The sequence below is a fragment of the Mobula hypostoma genome, chromosome 3 (assembly GCF_963921235.1).
Source record: "Mobula hypostoma chromosome 3, sMobHyp1.1, whole genome shotgun sequence".
Classification (NCBI taxonomy): Eukaryota; Metazoa; Chordata; class Chondrichthyes; order Myliobatiformes; family Myliobatidae; genus Mobula; species Mobula hypostoma.
Genome location: NC_086099.1, coordinates 226,387,073 through 226,411,062, shown reverse-complemented (window position 1 = coordinate 226,411,062; position 23,990 = coordinate 226,387,073). Strand labels below are relative to the sequence as shown.

General features: G+C 43.4%; 1 protein-coding gene across 1 annotated transcript in view; it reads left to right on the top strand.

Annotated features, from left to right (window-relative positions):
- The first annotated feature begins 1,384 nt into the window (after positions 1–1,384).
- slc39a4 (solute carrier family 39 member 4) overlaps positions 1,385–23,990 on the top strand; it is a 59,851-nt gene continuing 37,245 nt past the window's right edge. The window contains exons 1-4 of the mRNA XM_063044664.1: positions 1,385–1,700; positions 19,531–19,824; positions 20,444–20,642; positions 22,591–22,769. Coding sequence (XP_062900734.1) covers positions 1,482–1,700; positions 19,531–19,824; positions 20,444–20,642; positions 22,591–22,769 — 891 coding nt within the window. The 5' untranslated portion in view covers positions 1,385–1,481. The remainder of the gene's footprint in view (positions 1,701–19,530; positions 19,825–20,443; positions 20,643–22,590; positions 22,770–23,990) is intronic.

Genomic DNA, 23,990 nt, shown 5'->3' with positions numbered 1-23,990 from the left:
CGGCTCCCTGAGTCTGGGTAATGGGCGCCATGATAGTGTAGCAGTTACCATAAGGCTATTACACCTCTGGGTGTCGGAGTTCGGAATTCAATCCCACCATTCTCTGTGAGGAGTCTCTTTACGTCCTCTCCATGGAATGTGTGGATTTTCCCCGGTGCTCCGGTTTCCTACTGTCCATTGTCCAAAGGGTAGGTTAATTGGTCATTGTCAATTGACCCATGATTCGGTTAGGGTTCATTCAGGTTGTTAGGGGCTACTGGGTGGCACTGCTTGAAGGGCCACTACGACCTATTCCACTAAGTAAATAAATAAATATCCTGGCAAATGTCTTCAGCATTCTTTCTAGTTTAATGAAATCAGAAAATCTTTTCTGTACTCGTTCTATGTTAACCCATCTCTGAAAATGAAAACACACTTGCACAAAGAATGAAAGGAACCAAAGGATTCAGATTCAGATTTACTTATCAAATCTTTATCTATTTAGAGATAGAGCACTGGTCCTGTGAGCTGTGCCGCCCAGTAACACACCTATTTGACCCCGGCCTAATCACGGGACAATTTACAATGACCAGTTAACCTACTAACCAGAATGTCTTTGGACTGTGGAAGGAAACCGGAGCACCTGGAGGAAACCAGTGTGCACACATGGGAAGAATGGATTCATACAGAGAACGCCGGAATTGAACTCCAAACTCCAACGCCCACAGCAGTTACAGCATCGTGCTAACTGTACCGCCCCACGTACATGGAAACCTACAGGGAAATGTGTCATTTGCACTAACTAAGGATTTCTAGTGCCAGCCTGAAAATGTGCCAACAGAGCACGCCCATAGTGCTCGGCAGAAACTGGTGGAAGACGACAAGGAAGAAAGGGAGGAGGAAAATAGTTAAATATTTCATCGTGACATATTATTCCAAATAATACAAAAGAGGTCAACAAAATAAAATAGAATAACTGGACAGAATCCAGAACAAAGATGTTTGACATGAAGTATGGATTTGTACTTAGCCACAAAATTTACTTGACATTTTCTTCTATGTCTCAATAATTTATTAAAGGAACGCATGTGACTTGGAGCACACATCGGTGAAGGTAACTTCATTTAAGTTAGGTACATATATATTTTTTTTTCTTCCTTGGACTGTTTGTGAATTAAATTGAAATATACAGTATATGTTCAAGGTGATGTGTTCACTTGGTAAGCGCATTGACTGGTTCTGTGTCAATCAAAGCAAGATTTGCAAACCTGGGAGTTTCCTATTAGTCGTGAATGGTTTTGACATCATTAATCTTTCCCTGGCCAATCATGAGCAAGGGGGAGGGAGGGGGGGCATTTGGCACTAGGTTAAATATAAAACTCATCAACTTAAACCGTCAGCCATTTGAATCTCTTTGTACACAAGGTTCTGTCAAGAGGCTCTATTGTGAGAAGGAGCTGGAAAGACCTTTTCCTACATTGTTTTTTAAAACTTGCTACATTATGACTTGGCTCTCTGTACTACTCCCTGTGCTTCTGGCTGTCCTGAAGCTAGCAGCCTCACAAGGAAATGACTCTCTCTTTGTCACTGAACAAGAGCTCTTCAGAAGAGTGGTGGATCTCCTAGTGCCTGGAGAAGACATCCTGAGTGAGACAGCAGTCACCTCTTTATTAAGTATCTTAGCGAACCGTGTGCAGTGTGCTGAGGTGCCGTGTGAAAAGGTAAGTGCCAGGCTTTCTGATCACTGAGCTTCGGGACAAACTCCAGAGAGTCTGCTGGTGCCACCTCAAGGCAGCTTTAAGCACTAACTTGGATTTTCAGTTGGTTTTAAATTTAAATCAACTAGCACGATAATCAGACTATCTGTTCTATAAAGATGTGGATTAAGATCTTGTAATTTGATTCCTGATATTTTTTAATATGAATAAATTTGAATATACTCTGGAAATAAGAACAATTTAATTCCACTTACTGCAAAAACTCAAGGAATGAGTTTTAGAAAATACTCCCTTTTCTGAACTGTGCATTTTTGCTCAGTTCATTGTTATATGATGCCGATTGATTGAATGCCGGTGGGGAGATGGGGGGATGATTGATGGGTTGTATCACTTGTCGTTAACAATAAGACAGTGAGAGAGAGAACAGCTGGAATGGTAACCAGCAATAAGAGTCCTCCATTACACAGAGCCTGGAGAAGTGGAATAATTCTCCTGGGGAAGAGAAGTTTAAATGATTTGGAAAGAGGCATTCATGAGCGGGAAGAAGTTTCACAGAGTAAATAAGGAATGTTGTTTGTAATGGCAACAGAGTCGGTAAACAAGAACACGTTTCAAATAACTGGGCAAACAGCAAGACTAGAGGGTGGGGTGGTGGAGGGGGGGTTCTGCTACAAGGCTAGAACATGTTGTCCAAAAGTGTGAGATCATAGGGCAGCTTTCAGCTTGCTGAGTCTGCATCCATTGTTGGGTCCTGGCGAGGGTTCTCAGCCTGAGACGTTGACTGTTTATTCCCCTCCATAGATGCTGCCTGACCTGTGGAGTTGCCTCAGCATTTTGTGTGCGTTGCTCTGCATCCATTTTATTTCCCCACTTTCCCATCAGTCATCGCCCCCCCCCCAGAATGTACCAGAATGTGTGCACACTAGAGGCAATTTTCAATAACCAATTAAAGTACCGATCTACATGTTTCTAAGCGTGGTAGGAAAGCAGAGCACCCAGCAAAAACCTACACAGTTTCAGGGAGAATGTGCAAGCGCCACAAAGACTCAAAGAAACTGTGGCTGCTGCAGTGAGGGGCTTCTGTGGAGGGAAATGGACAGTCAATGCTTTGGGCCAAGACCCTTCATTTGGGCTAAAAGAGTAGAGACCATAAGAGCATAAGATACAGAAGCAGAATTGGGCCACTTAATCTATCGAGTCTACTCCACCATTTCATCACAGCTGATCCATTTTCCCTCTCAGCCCCAGTCTCCTGCCTTCCCTCCCTATCGCTTCATGCCCTGACTAATCAAGAATCTATCAAATTGCCTTAAATATACCTGGTGACTTGGTCTCTACAGTCACCTGAGGCAATAAATTCCACAGATTCACCACTTTCTGGCTAAAAAAATTCCCCCAGATTTCCATTCTAAAAGGATACCCCTCTATCTGAGGCTGCATCCTCTGGTCTTAGACTTTCCTACCATAGGAAACATCCTTTCTTTGTCCACGCTATCGAGGCCTTTCAACATTCAAAAGGTTTCAATGAGATTCTTCCCCTCCCCCATTCTTCTGAATTCTAGTGAGTACAGGCCCAGAGCCATCAAATACTTCCCAAGTGACAAGCCTTTCAATCCCAGAATCGATTTCGTGAACCTCCTTTGAACCCTCTCCAATGTCGGCACATCCTTTCTTAGATAAGGGGTCGAAAACTACTCACAACACTCCAAGTGAGGCCTCACCAGTGTCTTATGCTTGGTTTTATATTCTAATCCTCTCAGAATGAATGCTAACGTGACATTTGTCTTCCTCACCACAGACTCAACCTGGAAATTAACTTTTAGAGAATCCTGCAAGAGGACTCTCAAGTGCCCTGAGTGGAGGTAGGCAGTACAAAGAGCTGAGGGGGAAGAGCAGAGCAAGAGCTGGCAGAAGATAGGTAGATCCAGGTGAGGTGGGCTGATTGACAGACAGAGCCCATGGATGTGGGAGGAGTGGAAATAGCACAAGAAACTGGGAGGTGATAGGTGGAGGCAACATAGGTTAAGATTAAGATATTAATTTATGTTTAGATTATATTAATTTTTCACATGTACATCGATAATGTCTTCAAGTTCACAATTAATGTCACCTGACTGTACATACATATAACCAACTGAAACAATGTTCCTCAGGACCACGGAGCACACGCAAAATATATATCACACACAGCACATAAATATTACCACTAATAAATGAATAAAACATAATTTGACGTGCAGCACAGGTAAACAGTAAACAGCTCACTGTCCTGGTGAGAAGACCTTGGTGGTGGCAGGGTATTCATTAGTCCCAGAGCCCGAGGGAAGAAGCTGTTACCCAGCCTGGCAGTCCTCAGTTTGCGTCGAAGATGTGCTGGAGGCAGCCCACAAGTGCTGCCATGCTTCTAGTGCCAACATACGTAGCATGCCCACCACTCACAGAAGTGGTGTACAAACCCTGTACAGGCAGTGGTGGGAATTGAATCGAGTTTTACAGCTGGTGCTGTAAAGCATTATGCTACCCACTTCACTTCTGTTCCGCCCTTTATGTGGGTGACGGGCACATGGGTTGGGGAGGAGAAGAAATTGGGTGATGAGGAGCTGGGCTGTTGTGTGTAGAGAACCTGGGTGAATACGGAGAGAGAAATGACAAGAGTTTAAAGTTCAAAATTCAAAGTAACTTTATTATCAAAGTAGATCTATGTCACCATATTCAACCTTGAGATTCATCTTCTTGCAGGCATACTCAATAAATTCAAGCCCCCCCTAATGTTCCCTTTAAACTTCTCCCCCCTCACCCTTAACCCATCTCCTCTGGTTTTTTTCTCCCCTTGCCTCAGTGGAAAAAGCCTGCTTGCATTCACTCTATCTATACCCATCATAATTTTATATACCTCTATCAAATCTCCCCTCATTCTTCTACGCTCCAGGGAATAAAATCCTAACCTATTCAACCCTTCGCTGTAACTGAGTTTCTCAAGTCCCAGCAACATCCTTGTAAACCTTCTTTGCACTCTTTCAACCTTATTTATATCCTTCCTGTAATTTGGTGACCAAAACTGAACACAATACTCCAGATTTGGCCTCACCAATGCCTTATATAACCTCACCATAACATTCCAGCTCTTATACTCACTACTTGATTAATAAAGGCCAATGTACCAAAAGCTCTCTTTACGACCCTATCTACCTGTGACGCCACTTTTGACGCCCTTTCCTGTAACAGCATGCCTCGTAGATGTGCTGAATAGTGGGAAGGGCTTAATCTGTGATGGACTGGGCTATGTCCTGTACGTTTTGTAGGGTTCTCCATTCAAGGGCATTGGTGTTCCCATATCAGACAGTCAATATACTCTCTACTACCCATTAGAGAAGTTTGTCAAAGTTTTAGCTGTCATGCTAAGTCTTCACAAACTCTGAAGGAAGTAGAGGAGGAGCAGTTTACCTGAGACTGGAGAAAGAAATGTTCATGAGTTATCAGTAACAGTAGTTGGAATCAGGCAGTTTTGGTCTCCTACCTACAGGAAAGATGTAAATAAGGTTGAAGGAGTACAGAGAAAATTTACAGAGTTGTTGCTGGGACTGGATGACCTGTGTTACAGGGAAAGGTTGAATCGATTAAGCCTTTATTTCTTGGAATGTAGAATCTTGAGAGGAGATTTAATAAAGGGATACAAAATTATCAGGGGTATAGGTAGGGTAAATGCAAGCAGGCTTTTTCCATTGAGGTTGGATGAGACTAAAACTAGAGGTCATAGGTTAAGAGTGAAAGGTGAAATGTTTAAGGGGATCATGAGGGGAAACTTCTTCACTCAGAGGGCAATGAGAGTGTGGAATGAGCTCCCAGCGTCAGTGGTGAATGCAATTTGGATTTCAACTTTTAAGAGAAGTTTGGATGGGTATATGGATGGGAGAGGTATGGAGGGCTATGGTCTGGGTGCAGGTCGATGGGACTAGGCAGTTTACATGGGTCGGCATGGACTAGATGGGCTGAAGGGCCTCTTTCTGAGCTGTCATTTTCTATGTCTATGACTTACCCTGTCCTCAACCTCCTAAATTGTTGAGGACAGACCGTCAGTGTGGGAATAGGGAGAGGAATTTAAGATGGGCTAGCAACCGGGTTCTCCGGGTGACCACAGGAGACGGAGCACCGAAGTTTGATAAAGCTGCAGTAGTTGGGATTGAACCTGGAACACTAGAAATGTGAGGCAGAAGCTTTACCTTGATGCTTCATTGCGATTAGATTAGATCAGCTTGATTTGTCACATGTACATTGAAACATACAGTAAAATGCGTTGTTTGTGTCACCGTCCAACACAATCCGAGGATGCTGGGGGCAGCCAATAAGTGTTGTCATTCTTTCAGCGCAAATACAGCATGCCTACTAACCATTATTAACCCATAGAACATAGAACAATCCAGCATTTAATTTTGTGCTGACCCCTTAACCTGCTCTACAATCAATCTAACCCTTCCATCCCACGTAGCCTCCGTTTTCCTTTCACCCCCATGTGCCTGTCCAAGAGTCTCACAAATGTACGTGTTTGGAACATGGGAAGAAAGCTGAGGACCTGGGGGAAACCCACACAGTTCTCACTTTCAGACTCCTTACAGGCAGTGGCAGGAATTGAGCCCAGTTTACTATCTCTGTAAGGTGTTACACTAACCACCATGATACCATGCCACCCAAGAGCATCCCAATGCTTTTCTCTGAGAGAGAAGAGAGAGAGGCAGAAGAAGGGAAGTTAAAGACCATTTAGTCTGACCTCAGTAGCTGGGAAGATGATGGAGTCAATTGTTGAGGATATGGTTAAGGCCATAGTAAGCATGGTTTCTTCAAGGGAAAGTCTTACTGACAAATCTGTAGGAATTCTTTGAAGAAATAACAAGCAGGATAGACAAAGGAGAATCGGTTGATGTTGTGTATTTGGATTTTCAGAAGGCCATTGACAAGGTCCCTTACATGAGGCTGCTTAACAAGCTACGAAACCATGGTATTACAGGAAAGATTCAAGCATGGATAAGGCAGTGGCTGATTGGCAGGAGGCAAAGAGTGGGAATAAAGGGAGCCTTTTCTAGTTGGCTGCCAGTGACTAGTGGTGTTCCACAGGGGTCTGTGTTGGGATCAATTGTTTTTGTTACATGTCAGTGATTTGGATGACAGAAAAGATGTCTTTGTTCCAAAGTTTGCAGAAGATATGAAGACAAGTGGAGGGCAGGTAGCTTTGAGGAAGTAGAGAGTCTACAGAAGGACTTAGACAGATTAGGAGAATGGGCAAAGAAGTTTCAAATGGAATACAATGTCAAGAGGTATATGGTTATGCACTTTGGTAGAAGAAATGAAAGGGTTGACTATTTCCTGACTAGAGAGAAAATACAAACTGAGGCAAAAAGGGACTTGGGTGTCCTTGTCCCTAAAGGTTAATTTGCAGGTTGAGTTCAAGTGGACTAGAATATAAAAGCAAGGATGTACTTATGATGTACTGGTGAGGCCTCCCTTGGAGTATTGTGAGCAGTTTTGGATCCCTTATCTTGGAAAGGATGTGCTGAAACTGCAGATGGTTCAAAGAAGGCTCACAAAAATAATTCCAGGATTAAACGGCTTGTCATATGAAGAGCATTTGATGGCTCTGGGCCTGTCTTCATTAGAATTCAGAAGAATGAGTGGTGACCTCATTGAAACCTACCAAATGGTGAAAGGCCTTCATAGAGTGGATGTGGAGAGGATATGGAGAAGTGGAACAGTCTAAGACCAGAGGAAAAAGCCTCAAATACAGAGCATCCTTTCAGAATGGAGATGAGGAGGAATTTCTTTAACCAGAGAATGGTGAGTCTGTGGAATTCTTTGCCACAGGCAGCTGTGGAGGCCATCATTGGTTATATTTAAAGCAGAGGTTGATAGATTCTTGAATAGTCAGGGCATAAAGGGATTTAGGGGGAAGGCAGGAATTTGGAGCTGAAAGGAAAAATGGATCAGCCATGATGAAATGGCAGAGCAAATTTGATGGGCCAAATGGCCTAATTCTGCTCCTATATCCTAGAGTTATGGTAATGGATACTGTTGGGGGAGATAACCTACTGTGGGAGGAACATGGTCTCTGGCACTGGGTCTGGCTCTGTAGATCAGAAGGGAAGGTGAAAGAAGAGAACTGCAGTACTGACAGAGGATTCTATAGTTAAAACGGCAGAGGGAGATTCTGTGGATGTAATAGAGACACTTGGATGGTATGTTGCCTCCAGGTACCAGGGTGAGGAATGTCTTGGATCGAGTTCACAGTATTCTAGAGGGGGAGGGTGAGCAGCAAGACTGCATTTGTGATAGAGGGGGAAAGGAGAGGCGGGAGGGGGGGAGAGAGCTAGAGAGAGGGGGAGGGGAGAAAGGGAGAGGGGAGAGTGAGGGAGGGAGAGGAAGGAAGAGAGGGTGAGAGAGAGAAAGAAAGAGAGAGAGAGAAAAAACAAAGTTAATGTTTTAAATCAGTGACCTTTCATCTTTCTGGGTAAAGCCTCAAATAACCTTTGAAATTGCAGTGAAGAGGGTGGAGTGGAGAGAACAAAGAGGATATCTGTAACTGTGGATATTAAGAGAGATTGAATGATGATAGTGCCATCTGAGAAAGGGTGTAATAACAATAAGGTCTTCTTCACCTTCTCCTTGCCAGTAGTATCATATTTAATGCCGCAATACAAAATTCCACCAGTAAATTAAATACTGCCAAACCACAAACTAAAGCTCAATAAATATGCAATTTTCTCAGCTATGAGGGAGAAACAGTTCAAAGTTCAAAATAAATTTATTACCAAAGTACATATATGTCACCATATACTACCCTGAGATTAATGTTCTTGTGGGCATTCACCGTAAAGACAAACAAATACAATAGAAACAACAAAAAACTGCACCCAATGAAAACAACCGATGTGCAAAAGGCAACAATTTGTGCAAATACAAAAAGAGAAAAAAATGTCAAAATAATAATAATAAATAGATAAGCAATAAATATTGAGAACATGAGATGGAGAGTCCTTGAAAGTGAGCCATAATTTGTATGAACATTTCAGTGACAGGGCGAGTGAAGTTGAGTTAAGTCGTCCCCTCTGGTTCAGGAGCCTGATGGTTGAGGGATAGTAACTGTTCCTGAACCTGGTAGTGTGGAACCTCTGGCTCCAGTACCTCCTTCCTGATTGAAAATTCATCTGTTACCAGAAGTCTCAAGTAGCACTTAAAAGTGGTTATTCCTTCTTTGTAGCAAGAACAAGACAGAGAGGTGTGGTGTGATAAGAGAGGGATAAAATGGAACAGAGAGCTGACCAGGACTTCTCTTACCCAATCTGTTTGACTGTAATAATCTAAGACAGAAGGGCTCTGTTCACATTTCAAAGTACCTTTATTATCAAAGTATGTACACAGAATACAACTCTGAGATTTGTCCTCCCACAAAACAAAGAAACATCATGGAACCCCTTCCTAGAAAAACATCAAACACCCAGTGCACAAAAAAAAGATCACATTGCGCAAAAGGCAAAAAGCAAGCAAACAACACAGAATATCAACATCCAGTCAGGAGTCCAGCAGTATTCAGTTGTTTAGTTCAGCGCCACCAGCTGAGTGCAAGCCACAGAGCCAGCCTTAACTTGTCCTCGCCAATCACCTCGATCAAACTGCTCAAAAACAGCAAAACAAAAGAGTAACCAGAATCCAGAAAAGACATAACATGAACCTTAAAGTCCCCCAAAGCGAGAGCACAGCCATGAGCCTCACCAATGAATCCTTGCAATGTAGAACCCAAGATCTCCGAACTTTCCTCTGACAGCAGCTAGTGAGAGGGAGAGGAAGACTGGTGAAAGACGGGCAGATGGCTCTGAACGCCCACCCATCCTCTGCTCTCATCATTGTCAACTTGTAGTCCTGCCGCTAGGCCACCAGACCACACACTCTGCTCCCAACCTCACCAAACTCTCTCGGAGAAGGCAAAGCACCAGATCGCTCAATCGGCCCCAAAACACTCCATCAAAATGTAGATCACTGGTTCCAATCGCATGCAGATTAGTAGGAGAATCATAGTTGAAAGAAGAAGTAAAAGCAGTAGTTTTGTGGATTGTCTGCAGGACATCGACATTATTCACTGGCACTCTGTTGGAAGCCTTTGGGCCAAATTTTACTTCACTGATTAAAGTTTCTATACCACTGTTACCTAGTGCGGGAAGATGGACTCTTGCCCTCACAATCTATCTTGTTCTTCATTGTCTGTCTGCACTGCCCTATCCCTTGTACAACCTCAATGCACTGTTGGAATCTAGTGACAGGTATGTAAGACAGGTTTTCAAGTTCAAGTCACAGCCAAACTGTATTCATGTGTATCAGTGTTTTCCACTGTACCTTAGCACATGAGTCAACAATGGATTACCAATGATTTACCAATGGTTTTGGAGACACCAGATGCTAGAGTCAGCAGCAGAAAATGGCTGGAGAAACTTCGGGTTCTGCAGCATCTGACTTTATTGTTGCCAAACAATTGATACTAGAATGTACAATCATCACAGTGATATTTGATTCTGTGCTTCCCGCTCCCTGGATTACAAATCAATAGTAAATATTAAACATTTAAATTATAAATCATAAATAGAAAATAGAAAAATGGAAAGTAAGGTAGTGCAAAAAAAACCGAGAGGCAGGTCTGGATACTTGGAGGGTACGGCCCAGATCCGGGTCAGGATCCGTTCAGCAGTCTTATCACAGTTGGAAAGAAGCTGTTCCCAAATCTGGCCGTACGAGTCTTCAAGCTCCTGAGCCTTCTCCTCTACGAGTGCTGCCTGACCTGCTGAGTTTGCTTGTTCTTGCCACAGATATTTTTCATGCATGTCAACAAGACAGTTTTATTTGTTGACATTATCTAATGAATCTCATTAATAAATATAGCTATTAAAACAGAAACTTCATGCCAACTTTAAGCATTTCTTTCCCCGGGATGTTAATCTGACCAACCATTCTAGTTAGCCCCCCTCCCACCCTCTCTCTCTATTACCCCTGTCCCTTGACTGCACTGTAGACCCCCTAAACCACATTTTATAATGCTGTTTACATTGCTGGTATTTATATATTTATGCACATTTTATCCCATATCCATACCTTAATTTCTAATTTATTTCTATATAATTCTTTATTTGCTATCATTGTTGAATGCTGTCTTTTGTTGCATGTCACACCAACACACCACAGCAAACTCCTAATACCTGTAAAGGTCTATGGCGGATTAAGTTGATCCAAAGTAAAATAAAACATTTAAGAGCAAGTTTCTGAGAAAAATCTGGAGGTTGATATGATTGAAAGGATCTGTTCTGCTTTTCTGTGAATGACACAGCAAACTGTTGCAAATAATTCACGGGGCAACAGACTTGTAGCGACGTTCCTCAGTGTTGCTATGACACCTATACTCATCTCCTCATCACATTACTTCAAGTTGATAGGGTGGTGAAGAAGGCATGTGGTGTGTTGGCCTTCATTAGTTGAGGAATTGAGTTAAAGAGCCACACTGTAATGGTGCAGCTCTACAAACCCCTGGTTGGACCACACTTGGAATATTGTGTTCAGTTATAGAAATGATGTGGAAGCTTTAGAGAGGAGATTCGCCAGGATGCTGCCTAAATTACAGAGCATGCTTTATGAGGATAGGCTAAGTGAGCTCGGACTTTTCTGTTTAGAGAGAAGAAGGATGAGGGAAATGCTACACCTGCCCATTCACCTCCTCTCTCACCTCCATTCTAGGCACCAGTCTCTACAGGTGAGGCAACAATTCACCTGTGAATCTGTTGCAATCATCTTTTGCATTGTGTGCTCCCGATGTGGCCTCCTCTACATTCATGAGACCGATGTAAATTGGGGTCCGTTTATCAAATGAGGGGAGTTTCATGGCTTTGGGCCTCCACTCACTGGAATTCAAAAGAAACTTATCGAATGTTGAAAGGCCTCAATAGAGTGGATGTGGAGAGGATGTTTCTTCTGGTTGGAGAGTATAAGACCAGAGGGATACAGCCGCAGAGTAGAGGGAAGTCCATTTGGAATGGAGATAAGGAGGAATTTATTTAGCCAGGGAATGGTGAATCTATAAAATTTGTTGCCAGGGTGGCTATGCAGTCCGAGTCATTGGGAATATTTAAGGCAGAGGTTGATAGATTTTTGATTGGTCAGGGCATGAGGGGATACAGGGAGAAGGCAGAAGATTGGGGCGGAGAGGGAAATTGGATCAGCCATGATGCAATGGTGGAGCAGACTTGATGGGCCAAATGGCCTCATTCTGCTCCTGTATCTTATCGTCTTCTAACCTTGCATCTAGCAAAGAGTTGTTCAGCAGACACCTGTGTGAGGACAAAGTATAAAGATACTACATTCGTGTCTAATGTAGGTCTACTTTTAAGAGTCCAATACAGTTTTCCAATTACCTTGTAGTATAATGCCAGGATAGGATTAGTGCTGCAATTTATTCTCCAGACCAGATAAAAGCTAGTCCCAAGTTGAAGTTTGTGCCCTAACTTCATGAGATTTATTATCTGAACTCAGTAGCTTGTAATTGAGTGTAATATATCCCTAACTATAATCGAAAAGAGATCATTACTGAACTGGTGCCAGAGATTTATGAGCGTGAGGAAATCTGCAGATTACCTTCACCAGATGCAGTTAATGTCTAACTAACTCTGCAGATCATAGCACTTTGACTTTCTGGGTTAAGAAAGGCATGGTGCCCTAAAACTTGGGAACTGTAACAGGTAAAGGCATTGTTAAACAAGTTGGTTCCCTTCAGTACTGTGTGATTCAATAATATGGTTTCCCCGTCAAGTTCAAGTTTGTTGTCACACAAGGTATCAACACCATGAAAACTGGCTTCTGCAGCAACAACACAGTAAATCCAAACAATGACAAACATACGCTCAGTGGTCACATTATTGTGTACCTCAGACATAAGACATAGGAGCAGAATTAGACTATCTGGCCCATCGAGTCTGCTCCAGCATTCAAACATGGCTGATCCTTTTCTCCCTCTCCTCAGTCCCACTCTCTGGCCTTCTTTCTGTAACTTTTGATACTGTGTCCAGTCAAGAACCTATCAAGCTCTGCCTGGCCTGGCCTCTACAGCTGCCTGTGGTAATGAGTTTCACAAATTGACCACCCTCCGGCTAAAGAAATTTCTCTGTTTTAAATGAATGCCCTCTATCCTAAGGCTGTGCCTTCTTGTCCTAGAATCCCCCACCATGGGAAACATCCTTTCCATATCTACTCAGTCTAGGCCTTTCAACATTTGAACGGTTTCAATGAGGTCTCATCCTTTTGAATTCCAGTTTGTACAGACCCAGAACAATCAAATATTCTTCGTATGATAACTCTTGCATTCCCGGAATCATCCTTGTGAACCTCCTCTGGACTCTCTCCAACGCCAGCAGATCTTTTCTTAGATGAGGAGCCAAAAACTGTTCATAATACTTAAGGTGAGGCTTCACCAGTGTCTTCTCAGCATCACATCATTGTTCTTGTGCTCTAGACCTCTTGAAATGAATGCTAAGATTGCATTTGCCTTCCTTACTACTGACTCTACCTGCAAGTTAACCTTTAGGGTGTTCTGCACAAGGACTCCCAAGTCCCTTTGCATCACCGATTTTTTGATTTTCTCCCCATTTAGAAAATAGTCCGCACATTTATTTCTACTACCAAAGTGCCTGACCAGGAATTTTCCAACATTGTATTTCATTTGCCACTTTCTTGCCCATTCTCCTAATCTGTCTAATTCCTTCTGCATCCTACCTGTTTCCTCAACACTACCTGCCCCTCAACCAATCTTTGTATCACCTGCAACCTTGGCAACAAAATCACCTATTCCATCATCTAAATCATTGACATACTGCATAAAAAGAAACAGTTCCAACCCCGACCCCTGTGGAACACCACTAGTCACTGGCAGCCAACCAGAAAAGGATCCTTTTGGGCCGGCTGGTGGCGCAATGACATCGGCGCTGGACCCGGGAGCGGAGGTTCCCGGGTTCAAAACCAGTCGGCTCCGCTCCTGAGTACGCTTTCCATCTGTGCCGGGTTGAGTGTCGAGATTGCAACTCGACCTCGTAAAATAAAGGGAATAATACTGCGAAAATGTCTGTGAGAGGAGTGACACGCCACACAGTCTCTCTCTCGCTCCACGCCTCGTAAAAGCCATGAAAAAGACATCATCACGCACGCACACACAGACTCGCACGCACGCAGGCACACGCCAAAAAAAAGGGATCCTTTTATTCCCACTCGCTGCCTCATACCAATCAGTCAATGCTCTAATCACTCCAGTAACTTTCCTGTAATACCATGGGTCTTAACTTGGTAAACAGCCTCATGTGCGGCACCTTGTCAAAGGCCTTCTGAAGGTCCAAATATACAACATCCACTGCATCCTCTTTATCTATTCTAATTGTAATCTCCTCAAAGAATTCCAACAGGTTCATCAGCCAAGATTTTCCCTTAAGGAAAACATGCTGACTTTGTCCTATCTCGTCCTGTGTTACCAAGTACTCTATAACCTCATCCTTAACAATTGACTCCAACATCTTCCCAACAACTGCAGTCTGGCTAACTGGTCTATAATTTCCTTTCTATTGCCTCTCTCCTTTCTTAAAGAGTGGAGTGACATTTGCAATTTTCCAGTCCGCTGGCACCATGCCAGGGTCCAATGATTTTTTTGAAAGGTCATTTACTAATGCCTCCACAATCTCTACCGCTACCTCTTTCAGAACCCTAGGGTGCAGTTCCGAGGTTCAGGTGACTTATGTACCCTTAGGTCTTTCAGATTTTTGAGCACCTTCTCTCTTGTAACAGTAACTGCACTCACTTCTCTTCTCTCACACCCTTCAACATCTGGCACACTGCTAGTGAAGACTGATGCATTGTTCCACAGTGAAGATTGATGATTGAGATTGTTGTGCATAAAAATCCCAGGAGATCGGCAGTCTCTGAGATGCTCAAACCACCCTGCCTATCACCAACAATCATTCCATGGTCTGTGACGAAAAACCAAATTATCAGAAGATTGATGCTGATGAGAGAGATAAGGGAGACAAATGGAGAAACGTTCAAAATGTTAATGAGAGAGGAGAGAGATAACGAAAAGAGACACAATTCAGAGAATTGACAGACCGGTTGCTTTGAACCTGAACTGTTTGAAGTTTGATGGACAGGCGATACCCCAGCAGGGGAATAAAATGAACAGGTTCGCTAAGGCACGTGACACCACGAGATCACGAGATAACGAGACCCTGGAAGAGCGGTGTGCCCCCACAAGTTGGTGGGAGTTTGGAGGTCTGGTTCGAGGGAACCGACCATAGACTGACAGGGTGAAAAGGTACGATTGGCGAGAACCTGGTGTGTGTGTCCGCCCTTGCCTGGGTGCTGGGTTCACTGCGGAAGAACGGTCGTATCTGGAACAGAGGGGTCACTGTCGGTGACCACAGCAGGATAGAAGACATAAAAGGGTCCGCCCGAAAGCCAACTGCGCAGAACATTAAAGGTCCGCTTGAATCAAAATTTGCACTTCTCTCTCTCTCTCCAACGGCACAACAGCGATTACTGCTAACTGTACTAAGCTGAACTGAACTCTGCGTCACTTGAGACTGATCATTTTACCCCTAGACTGCGATGGAGCTTGGTTGATTCCTATTACCCTAGTTCTGTGTACATGTGTGTTTTATCATTGCTAACCTGTTGCATTTATATCCTTACGTTTAGAGTACTGTGTTACTTATTTCTTTAATAAAACTTTATTAGTTTCTAGTAAACCAGACTCCACCTAGTGATCCACTTCTGCTGGTTTGGCAATCCAGTTACGGGGTATGTAACAGGTCAAAGTCACTTAAGTCACATTTTTCCTCATTCTGATGCTTGGTCTGAACAACAACTAAATCTTTTGACCATGTCTGCATGCTTTTATACATTGAGTTGCTGTCACTTTAGATTAGATATTTGCATTAATGAACAGGTGTACAGGTGTACCTAATAAACTAGCCACTGAGCGTAAGTTAACATAAACTTAAATTTACATAAATTATATATAATGTACACAACCGAACAAACATAATGACACTGGTGGAAGAATGATTGAGAGAAGGAAATACAGTCCAATGTAATCTCATTTCCTCAGCTGCCCACCACCTCCCACTGGTGACTCTCTTCTTTCCCTTCTCCCATGTTCCACTGTCTTCTCCTTTCAGGTTCCTTCTTCTTCAGCCTTTTACCTTTCCCACCTCCCACCTTCTCACTTCATTCCCTTCCCCACTCACCCATCATCCCCTCAGCTGGTCTCACCTGTCACCTGCCAACTTGCACCCCTACTCCATCCCCCGGCTTCTTATTCTGACTTTTGCCCTCTCCCTTTGCAGTCCTAATGAAGGGTCTTAGCCATATATGCTGCCTGACCTGCTGAATTCCTCCAGCTTTTTTAGACCACAAGTCCTTAAGACATGGGAGCTGATTCAGCCATTTAGCCCATTGAGTCTGCTCCACCATTCTATCATGGCTGATTTATTATCCCTGTCAACCCCATTCTCCTGCTTTCAACCCATAACCTTTGATGCCCAGGCTAACCAAGAACCAATCAACCTCTGCTTTAAATATACTCAATGGCTTGGTCTCCACAGCCATCTGTGGTAATGAATTCCAGAGATTCACCACCCTCTGGCTGAAGAAATTTCTTCTTATTTCTTTCTAAATGGACATCTCTCTATTCTGAGGTTATGCCCTCTGGTCCTAGACTCCCCCACTAAAGGAAATATCCTCTCTACCTCTCTTTATCCACTTTGTCTAGGCCTTTCAATATTCAATAGGCTTCAATGAGATTCCGTCTCATTGATCTAAACTCTAGTCAGTACAGGCTCAGAGCCATCAAATGCTTCTCATACATTAACCCATTCATTCCTAGAATGTATGACCATACACTATATTCCATCTGCCACTTCTCTGTCCATTCTCCTAATCTGTCCGAGTCTTTTTGCGTACATTCTGCTTCCTCAACACTTCCTGTCCTTCCACCTATCTTTGTATCATCTGCAAATTTGGCTACAAACCGATCAACACCATTATCCAAATTGTTGACATATAATGTGTAACAAAGCAATCCTAACACCAACCCCTGCGGAACACCACTAGTCACTGGGAGCCAAACAGAAACGGTCCCCTTTATTCCCACTCTTTGCCTTGTGCCCGTCAGCCAATCTTCTATCCATGTTAGTATCTTTCCTGTAATATCACGGACTCTTACCTTGTTAAACAGCCTCATGTGTGGCAACTTGTCAAAGGCCTTCTTAAAATCCAAGAAAACAACATCTGCTGACTTTCCTTTGTCTATCCTACCCATTATTCCTCAAAGAATTCCAATAGATTTGTCAGACAAGATTTCCCTTTAAGAAAACCATGCTGACTTTGGCCTATTTTATCATGCGCCTCCAAATACCCCGAAATCTAAATTTCATCCTTGATATTAGACTCCAACATCTTTCCAGGCACTGAAGTCAGGCTAACTGGCTTGTTATTTCCTTTATTCTACCTCTCTTCCTTCTTAAAAAGTGGAGTGACTCTTGTAATTTTCCAGTCTACCAGAATCGAGTGATTCTTGCAAGATCATTACTAATGCCTCCACAATTTCTTCAGCTACCTCCTTCAGAACCTTGGGGTGTAGTCCATAAGGTCCAGGTGACTTGTCTACTTTCAAACCTTTCAGTTTCCCAAGCACCTTCTCCTTAGTAATAGTAACAGCACTCACTTCTGCCCCCAATATGATCAAATTTCTGGAATTCTGCTAGTGTCTTTCACAGTGAAGATTGAAGCAAAATACTCATTAAATTCATCTACCATTTTGTAGTCCCCCCATTACCACCTCTCCAGCGTCAATTCCCAGCAGTCCAATATCCACTCTCTCCTCCCTGCTACTCTTTACATATCTGAAAACACTTTTTGAATCCTCTTCGATATTATTGGCTAGCTTACCTTCATATTTAATCTTTTCTCTCCTTATGGTTTTTTCAGTTGCCTTCTTTGTTTTCAAAAGCTTCCCAATCCCCTAACTTCCCATTAATTTTTGCTATATTATACGCCCTCTCTTTTGCCGTTAAGCTGTCATTGACTTCCTTTGACAGCCACAGTTGCCTCATCCTCCCTTTGGAATACTCTTTCATCTTTGGGATGCATGTATTCTTCTGAATTGCCCCCAGAAACTCCAGCCATTGCTGTTCTGCCATAATCTCCTCTCATGTCCCCACCCCTTCCAATCAACTTCGGCCAGCTCCTCTCGCATGCCTCTGTTATTCCCTTAAATCCACTACAATATTGATACATCTGACTTTAGCTTCTCCCTCTCGAACTGCAGGGTGAATTCAATCATATTATGATCACTGACTCCCAAGGGTTCCTTTACTTTAAGGTCCCTAATCAAATCTAGTTCATTACTTAATACCCAATCCAGAATTGCCTTCCTCCTAGTGGGCTCAACCACACGCTGCTCTAAAAAGCCATCTCTTAGGCATCCTACAAATTCTCTCTTGTGTTTTCATGTGTGTTAGTCCAATGTATTGTAGGGCCTGCAGGGACTGCCTCAAGAACCTGGTAACGTTGGGAAGAAGCTGTTGTTGAACCTTGAGGCTCCTGTACCTCCAGCCTCCTGGCAGCATCAAGAAGTGAGCATGGACAAGATAGTGGTGGTAGATGCAAGAGCTTGGCAGTATGCTCCAGCAGGCTCAAAAACAGTTTTTACCCCACAGCTTAATTTGTTGTGTGCACTTCGGAACATTGAAAATAACTGATGATTGGGCTCGGTCTGAAATAGTGGCTCTGTTCCTCTCCATAAATGTTCCCTGACCTGCTGAGTTCCCCCAGCATTTTGTGTGGTTGCTCTGGATTTCCAGCATCTGCAGAATCTCTTGTGTTTAAGAAAGTAATTTTACCGTTTGTTAAGCAACACACATCAAAGTTGCTGGTGAACGCAGCAGGCCAGGCAGCATCTCTAGGAAGAGGTACAGTCGACGTTTCAGGCCGAGACCCTTGGTCAGGACTAACTGAAAGAAGAGCTAGTAAGAGATTTGAAAGTGGGAGGGGGAGGGGGAGATCCAAAATGATAGGAGAAGACAGGAGGGGGAGGGATGGAGCCAGGAGTTGGACAGGTGATTGGCAAAAGGGGTATGAGAGGATCATGGGACAGGAGGCCCAGGGAGAAGGAAAAGGGGGACGGGGGAAAAGCCCAGAGGATGGGCAGGGGGTATAGTCAGAGGGACAGAGGGAGAAAAAAGAGAGTGAGAGAAAGAATATGTGTATAAAAATAAATAATGGATGGGGTACGAGGGGGAGGTGGGGCATTAGCAGAAGTTAGAGAAGTCAATGTTCATGCCATCAGGTTGGAGGCTACCCAGACGGAATATAAGGCGTTGTTCCTCCAACCTGAGTGTGGCTTCATCTTTACAGTAGAGGAGGCTGTGGATAGCCAAGTCAGAATGGGAATGGGATGTGGAATTAAAATGTGTGGCCACTGGGAGATCCTGCTTTCTCTGGTGGACAGAGCGTAGGTGTTCAGCAAAACGGTCTCCCAGTCTGCGTCGGGTCTCGCCAATATATAGAAGGCCGCATCGGGAGCACCGGATGCAGTATATCACCCCAGCCGACTCACAGGTGAAGTGTCGCCTCACCTGGAAGGACTGTTTGGGGCCCTGAATGGTGGTAAGGGAGGAAGTGTAAGGGCATGTGTAGCACTTGTTCCGCTTACAAGGATAAGTGTAAGTGATACTGTTTGTTAACAACTCTTTTCCATCTCTTTTCTTTTAACTAGTGCTTTTCGGCCGATGATGTCTTTGAACTTGCTGGGAAGAATGACAGTGGCAGCAAAACACTGACACCTGATGAGTTTTTCCAAATCTCTCCTGGCTTGCTGCTCTTTCTGACTGACCCACAGAGAGTGTGCCAGGTCATACAGGCCAAGCACTGGGGAAAGGAAACAACAGTGTTCACAGAGAAACTATTGACACAAATTGATACCAGCCAAATCCCCAAGCTCACTCATAGCCTGGTGGAAGAGGAGCTGCAGAAAATACAAAAGAACTATCTGACGGTGGACAAAGGTCAGGTAAGTAAGAACAAACACGTGACAGTTTGTTCTTTGTCCATGATTCAATAACGTATTGCCAGCATAACCTCGAACTCTGCACGACACTAAAATAATCAGCAAAGTTGCTCAGAATCAGAATCAGGTTTATTATCACTGACATAGGTCATAAAATAAAAATTACTATAAGTTGCAATAAAAGTATATAAAAAATAACTAAATAGTGCAAAAATACAGCAAAGTAGTGAGGTAGTATTGTTGGTTTCTTAGCTCACTCAAAAAAGATCAATGTCATAGACACGAAAATGGTTAATGAGGAGACGGGGCAAAATCAGACCTGGAGAGGATTAGCAGCTTTAAATTCCTCGGTGTTATTATTTCGGAGGACCTGTCCTGGGCCCAGCACATAAGTGCAATTACTAAAAAAGCACAGCAGCACCTCTACTTCCTTAGGAGTTTGGGGAGACTTGGCCTGTCATCTAAAACTTTGACAAACTTCTATAGATGTGTAGCGGAGATTATATTGACAGGTATTCCTCAGAAAGGTTTGGAGAGAATAGGTGATTAAGGAAAATGTGTTGGTTGTTGCAGAATGTTAAGTTGATAGTAATGTTTGATAACTAATTTTTTTCACCTCTAGCCTTGTGTCAACTCCACTCAAATCATAGAAGAATACGAGCTGGTGTCCAATGGAACAACACGAGTTAATATTGGCCACTTTTCTGCTGTAATGCTTTACCATTTCTTACGAGGAGACTGCCTACCCCGATACGTATTGCCAGGGCCTGAATACTTCCTCAACTTCATATTTCACATATACCAGAATCTCACCAGGACAGGTAAGGAAAACCTTCTCTGTTCAGCTTCTGGTTCAGTAGTGACATGTACAGATGTGTTGTCCTGGGAGACAAAGGCAGAGGCTGCCACTGTAACGAGGGTTCCAAACTGGATCCTGGTGAAGGATCTCAGCTTGAAACTTCACCCTCCATTTTCTATCATCCATGTGCCTATCTAAGAGTCTCTAATATGTCCCTAATGTATCTGCACCTACCACCACCCCTGGCAGTGAGTTCCATGCACCCACCACTGTCTATGTAAAAAAAATCCTACCCCGATATCTCTACTGTACTTTCCTCCTATTACCTTAAAAGCATGTCCTCTAGAATTAGCCATTGCTGCCCTGTTAAAAAATGGTGCTGGATATCCACTCTATCTGTGCCTCCCATCATCCTATATATCTCTATCAAGTTGCTTTTCAACCTCCTTCACACCAAAAGGAAAGCCTTAGCTTGTTCAGACTTCCTTCATAAGGCATGCTCTTTAATCCAGACAGCATAACTCTCCTCTGCATTCCCTCTGAAGCTTCTATGATGAGGTGGCAAGAACTGAACATGATACTCCAAGTGTGTTCTAAGGGTGTTAAGGAGCTGAACATTACCTCGTGGGTCTTAAACTCAATCCCCCAACTAATAAAAGTCAACACACCATACACTTCCTAAACCACCCTATCAACTGGCACAGTAACTTTGAGAGATCTATGGGCGTGAACCCCAAGATCACTCTGTTCCTCCACATTGCTAAAAACCCTGCGATTAATCTTGTACAAACATACTTTGTCTGTGCGAATCACTTCACACTTTTCTGGATTGAACTCCATCTGCCACTTCTCATGTCAGCTCTACATCCCATCAATGTCCCGATGCAACCTACGATGACTTTCTACACCTTCCACACCACCACCAACCTTTGTATCATCTGAGAATTACTAAACCACTTTCTCACCCAAGTCATTTATAAAAATCACAAAGAGCAGGGGTCCCAGAACAGATCCAGGTGCAAGACCAATGGTCTCCAAACTCCAGGCAGAATTCACTCCAGCTATAACTATCTTCTGCCTTCTGTGGGCAAGCCAATTCTAAATCCATGCAGCCAAATCTCCCGGACACCATGCTTCCTGACTTTCCCTGTTACCTGATGCTGTTGCGTGCTAGATCTGTGTATAATGAGCCCCAAATAGTGTTATGTTGCAGCTCTCTAGTGTTTCACCATTTATATGATAGCTTTCTCCTTCTTCCATCAAAAGGAACAACATTACATTTTCCTACATTGAACTCCAGTGGTGAGCAGAGTGGACCTCCTGTGGTAGGTTAGGATGAGCAGGAAATCAGATCGGTTTTGGGTAATGGAATTACACACACAGTGGTCACTTTGTCACGTACCTCCTGGACCTAATAAAGTGGCCACTGAGGGTAGTTCGTGGACATCCACAGCTGCAGCCCATCCACTTCAAGATTCAACATATTGAGCATTCAGAGATGCTGTTCTGCACACCACTGTCGTAACATGTGGTTATTTGAGTTACTATTCCGTTCCTGTCAGCTTGAGCCAGTCAGTCCATTCTCCTCTGATCTCTCTCAATTACAAGACGTTTCTTCCCACAGAACTGTCACTTACTGGATGTTTTTTTGTTTTTTGCACCACTCTCTGTAAACTGTAGCGACTGTTGTGTGTGAAAATCCCAGGAGATCAGCAGTTTCTGAGATACTCAAACCATTCCATCTGGCACCAACAATCATTCCACAGTTAGAGTAACTTAGATCAGATTTCTTCCCAATTCTGATGTTTGATCTGAAAAACAACTGAACCTTTTGACCATGTCTGCATGCTTTCATGCATTGAGTTGCTGCCACATGATTGGCTGATTAGATATTGGCAGTAACGAGGTATACAGGTGTACCTTATAGAGTGACCAGCGAGTGTATAAATGCAAATGCTTCTTTCTTTCAGAACTTGAAGACTTGATGGATAAAATTGGTTTAGCTCACAATAGCCAAGAGGATCAACACCAAGAGAACAGCGGAAGTCATAGTGAAGACCACTCGGGTGAGGGGTCTCATGGCCATCGGTCCAACCAGCTGCCGAGTCATGGCCAGGAGGAGGGGGATGAGAACAGTTCCTGGGACACGGTAATGCTCCACACCTTACAGTAATTCCCTTCTTCTTGTTGTGTGTAGTTCCAGTTTCACCTTGGATGCTGCCTGGGTTAGAGAATATGGAGACAAGAGGCAAGCTTGGGTTGTTTTCTCTGGAGTTTCAGAGGCTGAGGGGAGTTCATAGCATGCAAAAAGGGCCCTTCAGTCCAACCAGTCCATGCCAGTCAAGATCCCCCATCCGAGTTAGTCCCCTTTGCCAGTGTTTGGCCCATAACCTTCTAAACCTTTCAACCCATGTACCTGTCCAACTGCCTTTCAAAAGTCACTGTTGTATCAGCCTCAGCCACTTCCTCTGGCAGCTCACTGCACATACATACTGCCCTTTGTGTCAAAAAGGGGAGACCTGATGGAAGTTTTTGAAGTTGTGAAAAGCAAAGATAGGGTACACAGTCAGAATTTTTTCCCAAATGTCAAATACTAGAGGCCATCAAGATTCGATATTGTTTAATGTCATTTCCAGTACACAGGTGTAAACAACAAAGTAATTGTTGCTCTGGATCTGATGCAACTCAAAAATAAACACAATAAGATTAAGAACAGAACAGTAAAAAACACAATAAACATAAATATAAAAAATAATTTACATACACAGATTGATTGTCTGTCCATAAAGTGACACTAGGTACAGGAGTGTCTGTACATAAGGAAATGATAAAGTAGTGGTGGTTGGGGATGTAGAGGGTGGGTTAGTGGGTGGAGGTGTTGATCAGCCTTACTGCTTGGGGAAAATAACTGTTTTTGAGTCCGGTGGTCCTGGTGTGGATGCTGCGTAGCCTCCTCCCTGATGGGAGTGGGACAAACAGTCCGTGAGCAGGGTGGGTGAGATCCTTCATGATGTGACATGCATTAAAGGTGAGAGCAGAAAAAGTTTAAAGAGAATGTACAGGGCAAAATTTTATTTTACATACAATGTGGTAGGTGGCATGGATAGGCAGGTGCCTTGAACTCTAGTGCTGAACATTGTGGGCAGGTAATGTTGGTGCAGAAATGAGTGGAAACTCTTGAAGGCTGCCCCTAGCAATCCTTATGTGGATTCACATGAATGACTGTATGTTTCAATGCACATATAATGAATAAAACTGAATCTGTTAAAAGCAGATACGATAGTGATGTTTACGAGGCTCTTAGACTGCACATGAATGTGCAAACAATGGAGGGTTCAGCAACAAGAGGGGTTAACTTCAACTTCACTCA